The sequence below is a fragment of the Phoca vitulina genome, unplaced genomic scaffold (genome assembly GCF_004348235.1).
Source record: "Phoca vitulina isolate PV1807 unplaced genomic scaffold, GSC_HSeal_1.0 scaffold61, whole genome shotgun sequence".
NCBI lineage: Eukaryota > Metazoa > Chordata > Mammalia > Carnivora > Phocidae > Phoca > Phoca vitulina.
Window position 1 is genome coordinate 7,846,229 of NW_022589764.1, and position 14,309 is coordinate 7,860,537.

At 59.3% G+C, this 14,309-nt stretch overlaps 1 protein-coding gene across 6 annotated transcripts in view; it reads right to left on the reverse strand.

The window, feature by feature from the left end:
- APBA2 (amyloid beta precursor protein binding family A member 2) overlaps nucleotides 1-14,309 on the reverse strand; it is a 246,272-nt gene that overhangs the window by 4,529 nt on the left and 227,434 nt on the right. For all 6 annotated transcript variants that reach the window (XM_032391287.1, XM_032391286.1, XM_032391284.1 and 3 more), the window contains 4 exons: nucleotides 12,992-13,177; nucleotides 9,329-9,508; nucleotides 8,165-8,377; nucleotides 6,724-6,843 (listed from right to left, as the gene is read on the reverse strand). In XM_032391287.1, coding sequence (XP_032247178.1) covers nucleotides 6,724-6,843; nucleotides 8,165-8,377; nucleotides 9,329-9,508; nucleotides 12,992-13,177 — 699 coding nt within the window. The remainder of the gene's footprint in view (nucleotides 1-6,723; nucleotides 6,844-8,164; nucleotides 8,378-9,328; nucleotides 9,509-12,991; nucleotides 13,178-14,309) is intronic.

Here is a 14,309-nt window from a genome sequence, read left to right on the forward strand (position 1 = left end):
GGCTCAGGGGAGAAGGTGGGCCGATGGCTGCACCCCGATGGCTCTGTAGGAGGGATGCTGAAGTCCTGGAGATGCAGTGGCGGGAGCGAACAGAGAGGACACCATGTCCCTCCCCACCATGCTGCTTCCAACAACCCAGTGCAAGGGCAGAAGCAGGTCCAACAGCAGGAACCCTGGGGGTGAGGCTTCCTGAAGGCCCACCCACCGCTGGAGGTCTCTCTGGTGCACTCTGCCCCGGCACCTGACCCCAGGCACCTCGGCAAGCACTGGCCAGACCCCGGTGGCCCCTTCCCCAGCATTAGCTCAGCAGCCCTGGAGGGCCGCACCCCACCAGCCATGCTGGAGAATGAGGAAGGCCCAGCCCAGAGCCAGGCAGGAGTGGCCTAGGCTGGCTGGACCCTGTCCCCTGAGTGCCTGGGGGCCACCCCACATCATCTAAAGGCCTCGCCAAATTCATGGTGCCTTTGTCCTTACGGTTTCCTTAATTTGAAAACACTGCGATTATGGCTCTTGTCTCATTGAGGATTTGGTCACTTTTTAAGGCATCTTCATACTGGAAAAGGCAGGGGACCCCAAGCCAGAATCAGGAAGGGTGAGTCGGGTCAGCACCCTAAGAGGTCAAGGGTCGGCCGCCGGCAGGAGGCCCAGCCACAGGTGGTGTTCGATGCAGGCAGGACAGCCGAGCCCTTCTGTGCACCTCACTGCTCTTCTCATTCCACGGAAGGGGACCCGCCTCTGTGCCTCGTGGCGAACACCCCCCGGCTGCACCCCCGGGACTCCTGCCAGTGTCAGAGCCACCTCACATCCAGGCCCTGGCCAGGCCTGCTCATTCAGCCGGGGCCTCTGATTTCCAAGGCTGCTGGGGGATGACGCTCCCCTTAGACAGGACGGCTCTCCCCCCTCGCCTACCCCCCCTTCCCTCCCTCAGGACCTGGACCTTTTGAAGCCAAGACAGGCTCAGAAGGCCACTGCCCGCAGGCTGACCCTGGCACCATATGCAGGATTCCCATCTGTCCTTTGTTTTGTGGATTTTTGCCTTGTCACTGATGCCACAGGCCTTTCTCAACCAACCGTGTGGGTCCCTCCCGGCCCTCGGGGTCTCTGTCTTTCCGGTAGGAGACATATGTGCGGCCTGAGGTCACAGTCCCGGGCCACGACTGCCCAGCCAAGCAGACTCCTGCCGCGGAGCGGGTCACAGTCCTGGAGCCCGGGCACTCGGCTCAGACGGGCTCACCAGGGGCTGGCAGAGGGAAGCACGGTGGCCTACCTGACTGCCCCAGTTCTCCATCCGAGAAGGAAGGAGTAACCTATTCCCTGTCTGCCCCCCAAACGATTTAAGGGTATTTTGTGCCCACTGTAACTGGCTCTTTGAAGGTCCCGAGGAAGCTGCTTCAGGGTGACCAGGCTCGCTTCCCGGCCTTCCCAAGTGTCAGGCAGGGCCCCGCGTGCTCCCAGGCAAAGAAGCTGGGACAGTCCGCAGAAGGTGCAGGCTTGGTGACACCCCTGCTGGCAGCCTCCTCCCTAGTCATCGAGAGTCGGGGAAATAAAGTGAAGAGGGAGCAGGACATGCGGCTTTGCCCCTTTAGAGGGAATGACCAGGAGGATGGACCTGGACCCTGGCAGTGACCCCAGCTGGAATCTGGGGGGCAGGCCGGGGGAGAGGACAGAAGGGGAGCAGGACATGTGGAGAAGGCTGTGTGCACGCGCGCGCACACACACACACACACACACACACACACACACGTCCTGGTCTTCCCGAATGAGGCATGCCCACAGGAACCAGGGTGCATTCCAACCTCACGGGGTGCACTTCTGCGGGGGAGAAGGCTGGTGTCCCCGCGGGAGACATCTTGATTTCTTGAATGGTGGTGTTTTGGAAAGAGAGGAAGGATCCGTTTAGAAACAGCGCTAACTGGGTCATCCGGGGCCTGTCTGCAAACTAATGCATTGTACTTTGGGTGTAATGGAGCTGAAAATGGAAAAAGCACTTGTGCAAGACTAACTCAGATGTCAGCAAACTTTTCCAAGGGATTCAGGGGAACTTGGCCATGTGGCACCACATTGTCGGGAGGCACAGCAGTCCCTGCAGTCTTAGTGAGAGGAGAGACGAGCGGGCCCACCACCGAGGCCATAAGCCATAGTACACTTACGTTGGTCACTAACGCCCTGGGCCTTAGATACAAACGTATCGGCCTCTGCACCGCTCACAAGTGCTGCGAAGTCCGTGCACACGCTCGCCCCCTGGCCCCTGGCCCCTTGTACAAGCGTCTGATGATGGGCCATGGGAGTGTGAGCATGCTCTTCACAACGGCTGGCCTCAGGCCCAATCCCTGCTCTGCCGCTTCCCAGCTGGGAGCCTTGGGGCAAGTTCCTTGACCTCCCTGTTCCTTCGTCCTCTCTGAAATGGTAACAGAAAATGCCATTCCCTAACTGGACCAGCCTTGCAGACACCAGCTGCCCAGGGACGCCTGAAGCTTGTGGAAAGAGCTTCCCCATGGGGTGGCCTTCATTTCCTGGTTCCTAGAACTGATCGATGGACTGACACCCCAGACAGATGGACCAGGGGGCCTAGGAGTATTTGCAACGATGAAACTAGACAGACTGGAAGAACAGAAGTCCTGCACACCATGTTTACTGCAGCATGATTCACCACCATCAAGAGGCGGGGGCAACCCAATGTCCACTGATGGATGAATGGACAAATGAAATGTGGTCTAGTCACACACGGGAATATTAGTCAGCCCTGAAAAAGAATGAAATTCTGACATGGGCTACAAGGTGGATGGACCTTGAGAGCATTATGCTGGGAGTTAAATAAGGCCAGTCTCCAAAGGGCAAGTACTGTCTGATTCCACTTATGTCTATGAGGCACCTAGAGTGGTCAAGTTCAGAGAGACAGAAGGTACAATGGTGGCTGCCAGAAGCTGGGCTTGGGAGAGACGAATGGGGAGTCGGTGTTTGATGGGCGCAGAGTTTCCCTTTTGCACGATGAAGACTTCTCGAGAGGGCTGCACAACATACTGGATGCTTGAAAATGGTTAAGATGGTAAATGTTAATTCATTTTACCACAACTGAAACAGACAAAAGAAGAAACAGATGTCCCAGGAGAGAGCTGGGCCTGAAAGAAAAGGGAGCGTGGGAGGCCGATTCCAAACCGTAACACAGCTTCTTAGCCACACCGGCCTGTCGTTCTGGAGAAAAGACAGGCCGCGCTAAGCTCCAGGAGGAGGCTGGTGCCCCGGCTAGCACCTCCCCCACACACACAGGTGTGTGCACACGCAGGTATGCAATACGCGCACACGCACGTGCACACCCCCGTACGTACACACATACACGTGTGTGCACACTAACAACTGTGCAGAGGACCCTCCCTCTCTCCTCTCACGTGACAGCACCCAGATTTCCGCAGACGCCCCCGTGCTGGGACCACTCACCCTGCACACGGACGCCGGCCACCTGCCACGGGAAAAGCTTCTGCAGCGATCAGGCAGAAAACCGCGGGGGCTGTGCCCAGGAGCTAACGAATGCCATCTCCTAGCCAGGCGACCTGCCACCCTCCGGCCCTGCTCTGGTCAGGCGGGGTGGAGGGGCTCCCGGGAGCCAGGACTCCACGTGGGGCTCGGCAAGGGTCGAAGGGGACCTCTGAGAGCCTCACGGGCACTGGGGACAAGAAGGCCCGTGGTCATGAGTGAGGTGCCAGCCAGGGGACACTCCACTATTGCAGGCGGCAGGGGACCACAGGGGAGGGGACGGTTACCAGGCCAGGCCCCTCTGGGGAGGCTGAGTGGGCTGGAAGCCGAGGTCAGACCTGAGCACGCTGTGAGGCGCGAAGCCTAGCTCTTGTGTCCCCAGAGCCAGCCCTCGGTCAGGAAGAGCCAGCACCCTCCGGCCTCCTGAACGTTCTCCCAAACACACTCCTGCCACTGCCACGAGGCCCCCGCTGAGCGATGGAGCCTGTGGCCTTCATCAGCCACCAAAGCTGCTGGGACACAGCCTGAGCAGCGGCTGTGGGCGCAGCTGCCTGGGACCAGGGCCTCCGAGCTCCCCGGGGGCCTGATCGGTGCAGCCGCCTGCGCCGTTTTCTGGGCCACGGGGGGGATGCGTCCCAGCAGGAGAACCCATGCAGATTCGCTTGCTTTATCTAAAACCCTCCCTGGCGCTCTCGGGGCCAGCTGCCACATACTGGGGAGGACGTCCCAAGAACCACCGCAGTCCCCACCTCTCTGCGACCGCCCCCCACCCCCGCTGCCTCTCATCCAGTGTCGCCCCCAGGCTCCAAGCTGCACACACACCCTGGACCCGTGGCGGAGGCACCAAGAAGTGACCAGCACTCTGCCTCAGGACTCTTGTCGGGGCGTCTGAGAGCCGGGAGGCGCGGCCCAGGCGATGCTGTCTGCAGAACCGGGTATCATTTCCCCCCAGCTCCGAGACCCCCAAAGCCTAGATCTGCTGCTGCCTTTATCCCCACACCTGCCAAACCTTCCGAGAAGCGCCTCTGCCCTCCTCACTGCCCTCAGCCTCGCAGCCACTGATGTGGACCGGCGTGCTCGTCCCCACCTGCAGAGGCCACCCCCCCTCACCTCCCCAGGAGAGCCCCCTCGTCAGCCACCCTGCCTTCTTCCCGCTGCCTCTGACAAGGAAGGCTCACGTGTCCCCTCAGACCCCCTGCACCTGTCCTGCACCGCTGCTTCCCCAGGGACGGCATCCCCATCCTCTCCTGCTTGCCTTAACTTAGCCCCGCTCCTTCCTTGTCGCTGTCCCCCGCCTTCTCTCCCCCAGTCCCAGATGGCCTCCCTGGCTGTGGGCCCCGGGGCGAGTTACTGAACCTCTGTGTGTGGCAGTCGCCTCCTCACGAGTAGCCACGCTCCTCCTTGGGCCCTTGTAATTAGACAAGCCGAAGAGAGGCAGGGGTTTGGGGAGGGGGTGGCATCGGGCTTGTCCTGGGCTCACGGTCCCACACGGGAGCCTGGGAGGGCGGCACTTCTGAAGGAGCAGCATGGCTCCCAGGCAGGCCCTGGGGGAGGGCTTAGCACGTAGGAGGCAGGTCAGAAGGCCCCTCCTAGCGCCTCCCTGAGCATGGGGCCCGTGCGCATTCCACAGTGCTCACAGCTGCTGCAGCCAGAGACCCCGGGCAATTTATTTTTGCAGAGCCCCTAGGGCAGCTACTTGTGCCCCGGGCACGTGCGTACGCAGACGGGCTGGGCAGGGCAGGGCCAGGCCACACCACCACCCGGCCAGCTCCTGGGACAGATGCACTGACCTGGACAGAAGTCCCCCAGGGGATGCAGACAACCTAGCTGGGCCCCCATGCCCGGGTGCAAGTGCCAAAGGGCCTTTCTCCTCTGCAGAATCCAGGCCCGGGGGGCCTTCTTTAAATGTCTCCATGTACTTTATGGATTTTCTCTGTTAATCTTCACAACCACATTTTGAGGAGAGCCCAGAGAGGTGAAGTGACCCACCCAGGGTCACACAGCTAGGAAGGTTTGGCCAACGCTGGCTAGATGCCCCCACACCCTTTCCCTCTTTGTCACAGGCACCAGATGGCCACCTTCCCAGCCTGCCCTATGTTTTGTGGGGCGTGGGACTGAGTCCTGTGCGGGCGAGTGAGCTGTGGCCAGAAATGGCAAGGGCCACACCTGGGTCCCTATCTCACTGTAGCTGCCAGCCAGTCACAGAGCAGCTAGTGGGGGCCTCCAAAAGCCAGGTGAGGGCACGACGGGGCCCCTGAGTGGTTCTGTGGAGCAAAGACCCCTCCCCCAGTGGACTGTGACCCGAGTGAGAAACCAACTCTTAACATGCTGAGATTTGGAGAACACTTGTTAAAGCGGCAAGGGCGCACTAACCCAGAAGGGACAGAAATGGCCCTGGGACTCTCCCCAGCTCCACATACTTCTCCACACTTCTGTACCAGATAGCAACAGGGAAAATTTTGACTCATTTACAGTTGTCTTTCTAGAATGTTCTCCCATTGTGTCTCTTCTGTGCTCATGGGCAGACATCCATATCCCCCCTCCCCTGACACGACTCCCACCTACTGAACCTCTTCCTCAGTTCTTTAATACTCAAAGCTGGCTTAAGCAATCCGGAAGTGACTGGCCTCGCCTCTTCTGTCCTCCATCCGTGGCCACGTCTTTGCCCACTGGGACCTTTGCACGGGGGATGACCAAGGAAACAGATTCACTCCAGCCAAACACGGGTCAAAGAAAAGGCAGGAACTCTGAACTGAGAGCTTTGGCCTGAGGAACGGGCACAGATGTTTGGGCAGACCAACACTCACTCGAGCCCAGAATCACCTCCTCCTGGAAGCCCTCCTGCTTCCTCAGTGCCTACACAGTGCAGGCACCTCACGGATGGCTCTGAATGGGTGAATGAATGAGTGAATGAGTGAATATCTGTTGAACATAGAGTCGGATGTTGCCATTGGCCAGATGTGTCCAGACTGCAGGGGTTGGAACAGCCGTCACGGGGACAAGGGTGCTTCGAGCAGGGCTGGAGGGACCCATTCCTTGGCCACACACCAGCCCTCCCTCCCTGGCCAGGCCTGCCCCGGGAAATGCTCAAAACTCCTGCCCAGCTGTGCCCACCCGCCAGGGCCTGTGCCGTCAGACAGAAGCGGCTGCAGGGGCAGGGGGGTGGAGAGCACCCCCCCACCTCGCCAGCCCCCTGCATCCAGGCCCACACATGCGCGGTGGAGGTGGCTGAGGAGGAGAGGGCAGACTCACGATCCCGTTCTGCACACTGAAGCCCAGCTGGTACTTGAGGTCCGGCCGCTTGATGAGGACCGTGGTGACCGGCGGACAGCTGACAATGTTGAGCTTCACCTGCGTCTGGTTCTTCAGACCCTGCAGGACGGGGCAGGCATCACAGGGAGCCTTGGATGCCACCTACGAGCACAAGCTCACAGGCCCAGACTGAGGCTGAGTCAGCTGGCAGGGCGGGGGCCCTGGGTGCCGGGGAACGACTCCGGTGGGTCAGCCACCTCTCGGCCTCCACGTCCCTCCGTGCGACCCGTGTGCGGGTGGCTGGCTACCCCGGGTGGGTGGGTGCCGTCTGAGCCAGGTAGAACCACGCACAGCCAGAGGCCGGGCCCTGTGCACCACGGTGCGTGACCAACGGGACAGCACCAGGGTCGCCCTCAGAGGGTCATGGGAGGGGCCCTCCCCACACTGGATGCGGCAGGAGCACCTTCTGTTTGGAAGGACCACGGGGAAGCCTTCCTCAAAATAAAACGTGCTAATGGCAGGGGTGGGGACGGGGAGCGAGGGGCGCAGTGAAAATCTGTAAGCAAGAGGATCTAGAGTCCACAGCGAGCCTGGGCCAACTGGAACCAACGGCGACCTCAGGGCGACCTGTGACTGTCAGCGGGCGCCCCAGGCCATGGTTGTGAGGTGAGGTCCAGGCAGACCAAACCTCTGGCACCGCGGGCTGAGGCCTTTGTCGTGTCTACCGTCCAGCTTCCCAGGCGGTCACCCGTCAGGCAGATGCTCTGCTGGGCTGGCTCTGGCCCCGAGAATGCCCTTCATCTGTCAGGCTGACAGGCGTGTCCTCCAGCACCAAGACCACAGCGGGGGAGGGGGGAACAAGCCACAGGGGGCTGGGGGCAGGATGCAGACAGAAGGCCCCGGGGCGGCCCCCAAGCAGGCAGAGCCCACTGTCTGGAGACCCTGGACAGAGCAAAGGCACAGTTGTGCTAGGCCTCTTGGAGTGGCTTCTCTGAGCTTTCTGCCCTGAGGCTCTTCTAGAGCTGGGGCAACCAGGCGTGAAGAACCCCCAGCAGGGACCGGCAGCTCAGCATCTCCCGAAGCTGCAAGCTCACAGGCCAGATGGTCAGAGCGGCCTCCCTGCTCTCAGACCCATGCAGGGGCCCACCCCTCCCCATGTGCCCAGGAAACGGGACTCTCGGTGCTAACCTGTGAAATTCCCATGCACACCGGGTCACCCTACATCTGGGGGTCCTCAGCCCTTGCCTGGGGTCCATGTCACTCAGAACTGGCATCAGTGAAACCAAACGTCCCCTTCTCACCCCCAAGGGTAGCCCGGGTCCTTCTCTGATTTCAGTGCTATGGTATGGTCTTGGGTCTCTCTCGACCTGCTTCCTCACGTGTCAAGGGGGAAAGGACAAGGCAGCGAGAATTAAACAAGGCAGGGGCCCCGTGTGTGCACCTTGATGATGCCCTGGCAGGTGGCAAGGGGCAGCCCCACCAGGCTGGTGCCGTTGATGGACATGATCTGGTCCCCGATGCTCAGCTTCCCCGAGCGGGCCGCCGGGCCGCCATTCATCATATTCGCCAGGATCACTGTGGGCAGGATGGAGCCCCAGCCCGACTCCACCACCACCACGCCCAGGATCTCGCCCTTGTGCTTCTCCAGCTGCAGCTGTAAGGAAATGAGCAGTGAGAGGGGCCCGTGATGGGGGCCAGGGGCCTGCGCGCCTAGCCCCTGGCCTCGCCCAGCTCTGGCTCCCAAGCTCGAACCAGGACCACAGACTCCCTCCCGCCTGTGCCCAGCATGGACCCCTCCAGGCCCCAGCACAGCGGCTCCATCGTCCTAGCTCCTGCTGTTCTCACCTCCCACAAACCCATGGAAGCGAGAAGAATGTTAGACTCCAGGGCTCACATCTGCCCCCAGCTTTTGCTCTTATCTAGAAGAGTCCTACCTTCTATCCACCCCAAGGGTCACTCTCTCAGAAAGCTGCCTGTCATTCATTCAGCAAAAAGCCAGGCATATTCATTCATTCATTCATTCATTCATTAAACAAGCAGTCTGATTATTCCTTCATTCACTTCTTTACAAGCAGTCAGGGTATGGGTCGTCTGCAGGGTATCTGCTCCCGTATCTTAGGAGGACTTTCTGCAGATCCCTGAGCAGCACACACTGGGCCGTGCTCAGGCCTCCACCTCTGGGAGCTTTGGAACTCCCCTGGGCAGCACACCCAAGTCCCCCGTTTGAAGACCCTTCTCAAATGCCTCTCAGAAACACCTCCTGGGTGCTGAGCTCCAGTAGATGATAACAGTGGCATTAAAAGGCACATTTTCAAGGTCATTAAGACTGATTGTAATCAGCTCCTTTGTTACAACACCACCTCATTTCACACCCAAGTGCTCAGCTCCGAAGGCAGGAGCAAATGTACATTCTGGGCAGCACGTCACTCTGCTGTGAGGATGGGGATCTGCGTGAGGGCCCTTCGAGGGCTCGCTCTCGTGTCCTCTCGCAGGGAGCTGCTCTGGGGCATCGCGGGGCAGCTCCGGTCTGCAGGGGCTCAGCGTGGGCGGCAGAGGCCACTGCAGCGTGGCATCCCGTGGCCCGCCCACGGTGCGCGTGGCTCACCTCCTTGCAGTTCTCGGAGTTGGAGAAGTGGATGAGGTCGTCGTTGTACATCTCCTGGGTGTTGATGATGTCGCTGTACTCCTTCTGGCTCAGGTCTTCGGGGTTGATGCCGTTGGCACGCAGGAACTCCTGGTAGGCCACGCTGAAGGCCTGGCCGATGGACTGTGCGATCAGCTGGGCCTGTGGGCAGGGAGAAGCCCACTCGTGACCAGCACAAAACCACAGGCGTGCCACGCAGTGCAGAGAGGAGGGGCCGTGGCCGGGCTGGGCGCAGGGTGCACACGTAAGTCTGCAGTGGGCCCTTGCCCGGGCTTAAAGGAACAAGAGAGAAACTGTAGGCTGTCCTCTGGTGATAGCTGTCCTCCCGCCAACACCCCACGGTCAGCCGCCATGGGGTGAGCCTCTCTGCTGCTTTGTACCCAGCAGGGCCTGGTCCTGACTGCTCCCGCCAGAGCCGTTTCCATCCCCAACCATCCAGGACAAAGCACAGTTTCAAATAAAGTCTGGGAAAATTATGAATTGTTTGCTAAATAGCCTATCTTTGTTGTTTTAATTGGTGACTACTGTATTTTCTTTCCACCCATCTTACTCCAAAAGTAGACTTGAGGTGTGTTCTTGGAGGAGGGTCACAGAGACTCTTAGTTGTCTCCCCAACATTTATGTCTCCTTAGCAACAGAGCCCAGTGTCAACCGGGGAGGCAGCATGTGTGTCCAGCTGTTTTTGTGGGGGGAGGGTGGCTGTTCCAGGCTGAGGCTGACGAGAAGCACAAGCCCTGGAGACACCAGCACAGACCCCACAGAGCACAGCACCTCTTTCCACCACAGGGAACCACTTGTGTGCACATTACTGAAGCTCCGACACTGCAGGGTCCTGCACATTGGAAAGTCACTGCCAGGCTTCACCTGTCACCAGCCAGTGTGCAGACAGGGGACGGTTGAGGGGCAAGAGCTAAAGTCCCGAGCTCCCGGAAGGACGCCAAGCACTCTGGCAAGCATGTGGCCCTGGAGAGCAACAGGGCTCCCAGGGGCCTGGCCCCCAGCAGGGCCTCCTCCCCGCCCAGCCCTGACTGCGGGAGCCCCGGGGCTGCTCTACCCCCTGCCGCGACCTGCCTCCCAACAGCCATCAAAGGGGCCTTCTGCATGGGCGCCCCCTGCAAACCTCAGGAGCAGAAAATGGTAAAACCAAGGATTTGACCTAAATGCCTAAATCCCTTCCTCCCTCTACACACTGCATGCTTTAAGTGCTACAAATGAGTATGTCTCTGTACCAAAGCGGGCTGGGCTGGATGATAAAGGCAGAGCCGGAGCATGGAAGGCTTTCCCAAAATAGGTATGGAGTCTGACTGAACTGCCCTCCCACACTGGGCCCGGAAGAGTTTACAGGAAGGACAGGCCGATGTTCACTTGGCAGGAATAAGCCCTGCTCACTCCCAAGACCAGCATTTTGGCATTTTGGCCGCGCCGCTTAGGGCGGAGGCCACCGGGAGACACCCCGGCCTGGACACGTGTGGACTGGAGGGTGGGGAGCCCAGGTGGTGCACCGAGGAGCAGCGGAGCAGTAGCCGGGGCCCTGGCTAAAGCTGGGAGTCAGGCCTTGGGAAGACGCCGGAAGAGGGAGGGGGCAGGGGACGGGACCCCAGGACCTGCCCTGCCCCACTGTGGTCCCAAAGCTTGCTGCCGGCTGTCCCCAGGTCGCCGGGTCTGTCCCCAGCTGACTGTGGTCTCCTGACAGGGAGGAGTTCTGAGAGCATCGCTCCCTTCACCCCTGCACGGATAGCCTGGCGGCACTGCCCGATGCCCTGGGACTCTGCCTGGGGTTCTGCCTGGGCGCCCCACCCCAACCCATAGGAGCTCCTGGGGACAGTGAGGCCATTCATGCTTGGGTTCCTTGGGGTGCAATCCAGGAGCCCTTGGCATCTCCCCCCCAACTGCTGGTGACAGTCTCCCATTTCCCCATCCACCCTCTGTCCCGGTGTCCCTTCCAGCTGGCCTGGGGGACACACACTGGCAGCCCTGCAGACAAGGGGGCTCCCCTGCCCCCCAGCTCACAGCCAGGGCTGTGGGTGCTCAGTGCTGTGAGGCCAGAAGCCCCGCGCAAGCAGTGGGGAGCGCAGGGGGCTCGGAGAGGGGCGGGCATTGGCAGCTTGGCCCTGCAGGAGGTGAGGCGGGGGAAAGGCAGCTGCCATACCCCAGCACTGCTTTGCCTCAGCACTTTCGCCCGTGTGGCTCATCTACGCTGGCCTCAGCCTGGCTGTGCCTGAGCTCCATTTTATAGAGGGAAACTGAGTCTCAGAAAGAGCCACTGCTATCCTTAATGCCACCTTCCATTTTCTCCGGGTGTTCCGTCTGCTGTCACCAGACCCTCGGATCCCTTACTCATCCCCAGCAGCCCCCCCGGACGGAGCCACCATCCAGGTCCTATGCTCTGGGCAGCTTCTGAGGGTCCACCCCTCCGTACCCCACCGGGTGGGTCCTTCCCTCACTCGTTCAAGGGCCACTCAGAGTCCCACTCACGCCCACCTCCGCTGGCCCTCAGCCTTATCTCCCCCTGCACGGAGAACAGGGGGGCTGCAGCAGCACCCCCAGACAGCGGCACCCCTGACTCTAGCCCTCGGCCCGCAGCCATCCACAGGGGCTGGTACCCTTTGCCACTGGCCTTACCCTGCCCATCACTCACAGCCATTCCCGAGGGCCCATCTCCCCCTGCCAGGTCTCTAAGTCATCCTCATGCCCTGAGTCACACAGAAGTGCCCATCCGGGTGCCCACGGAGATCTGGATCGTGGGGAAAAGAATGTGTGTGTGCACAGCACACACTCTCTTCTCCCATCAATATACCATCGCTTCAAAGCACTTCTAGATGACTTCAACTTCTTAGCAAGAGGATGACTACCTCCATCCCTCAGCCCTGCCTTCAAATATAAAAATCTGGGGGCCATTCCCTTCTGCTTCAGGTCCCTCCCTGCCCTGCAAGTCCATATGTGAACAAGAATGCCCCTTTCCAAGTATTCACGAAGAAGCGATGGCTTTTCAAAATTCTACTTTGGCAACACCCGCAGGATCTGCCACCAGGGGGCAGCAGAGAGACCTGGCCCACTGTCCCCTTTGCTCACCACTCAGCCCCCTGCTCCCTTCTCTGGTCCCCTTCTCCCAATTCCAGGCTCAGAAAGATGCTCTCATCCCACTGAAGGAAAGAGTCAAAGGGCTCATGGCCTCTCAGCAAGTCTGGAGTATTTAAATGCCAACATGAAAATGGCCATGAGCAAAAGCAGAGCTGTTCCTCGGGCACAGTTGCCTCCTTGTGCGCAAGCCTGGCGTGTGAAAATGTGCATCTTGACCACAGAAAAGTCAGGGAGTAATTTGTTCTAGGAGAAAAAGATTGTGTTAAAGGATTTCTTCAGATAGCGCCCCTGGCCTATTTAACTACGGTTCAATTTATGAACAGCCCTGAAGGACGTATTTCATAAAGTGAAGTAAAACTATGTTCCCTATCTCTGCAAACCTGAGTGTTAGAAGAAAACCCCACTGATTCCACCGGAAACATCCATGTTGGTGCGCAGGATTTCTACCTGAGACATGGCTTCCAAAGAGCCTGGGATGCCGCCAGGGCCCTGGTGAAGTCGGGGCCGTTGGGAGGGGCACGGCAGGCCTGCGCGGTTACTTACGTCCTCGGACTCAAACACGTGGCAGATCATCTTGTACTGCTTCTTCCCCTCTTGGGCCCCAGGGGTGGTCTCGATGCAGTCCTGAGAGGCCGACCGGGGCATGCGGCGCCTGGCCATCAGCACTACGATGTTCCCAATGTCCGCGATGTAGGAGATGGTGCGCAAGGCGTGGTCCATCATGGTCTCCTGTCAGGAGTGGGGGGGGGATCCAGGTTAGGAAACATTAGGGAGAACAAGCCATCAAAAAAACACTCAAGTCCGGGATTTCTTGGCCTTGACACTAATGACCTTTGGCGGGGGGGGGGGGGGGTCTTTCTTTCTTGTGAGGGGCTGTTCCGTACACTGTAGGATGGTTAGCGGCATCCCTGGCCTCAAGCCAGTAGGTGTCAGTAGCCATCACCCCGTTCCCAAGTTGTGACCACCAAAAGTATTTCCAGCCTTTGCCAAATGTCCTCATGGGGAACAACATTACCCTGGTTGAGAATCACTGCTCTAGGGAACAGAGCGTTTGAGGGCAGTGATGCACAGTCAAGGTGAATCTACCTTCGCCCCACAGCACCCTCCCGCTGCTTCTTGGAGGCACGACGTCAGGGGGAGCTCTTGGTTTCTGCTGGAGGAAGAGTGGGGAGGCTGTCAGCAGGTGAAGCCTGTTCCCACCTGATCAGAGGTGGTCTGTGGCTCTGGAGAAGGGTCCCTTCCCTGCAAGGCACATGCTTTTCCCTAGCAGATGAGGAAGGCTCCGAGGCCAATGTTTTCCACAGATGAGTTCTTCCCAGGGAGCCCAAGCAGTGCAGGCCCCGGTCAGGGGACACTGAGGCAGCTCCCCTGACTGACGGATGGGTCTCTGTGGCCTTTCAATTCCCTCGGCTCCTGGCAGGTCCATTACTCTTGATGGCTTTTGTCATCTGACAGGAATCTCCACAGAGCGTCGTGCACATGACCCCTACCTAACGAGGCTGCACACAAAGGCTCTGAGAAACTCATCAGTTGGGTCTTTTATTGCCTTTGTGCTTTTTCCACAAAAGAAAAATTGGCTGCTTCTGCAACCTCGGAAGCCCCTTTTCTTCCTCACAGAATCCATTTTTACAGCAGATATTACCCCACGTTTGTCTTCCAGGAGCTGATTTGTTTCCTGGCCAAGGCTAAGGGGGTGGTTTCAAACCACAAGAGCCACTTTTCAGGATGGGGGACCAGACAGGGAACCGTCGAGGATGGCTCTTCGGCATTTCCTGATTTCTGGCCACATGCCCTTGGCACAGCCATCTTCCTTGCAGACAGAGGTACAAGTATGAACTCTGGGCTTTATTTTAAAACACAT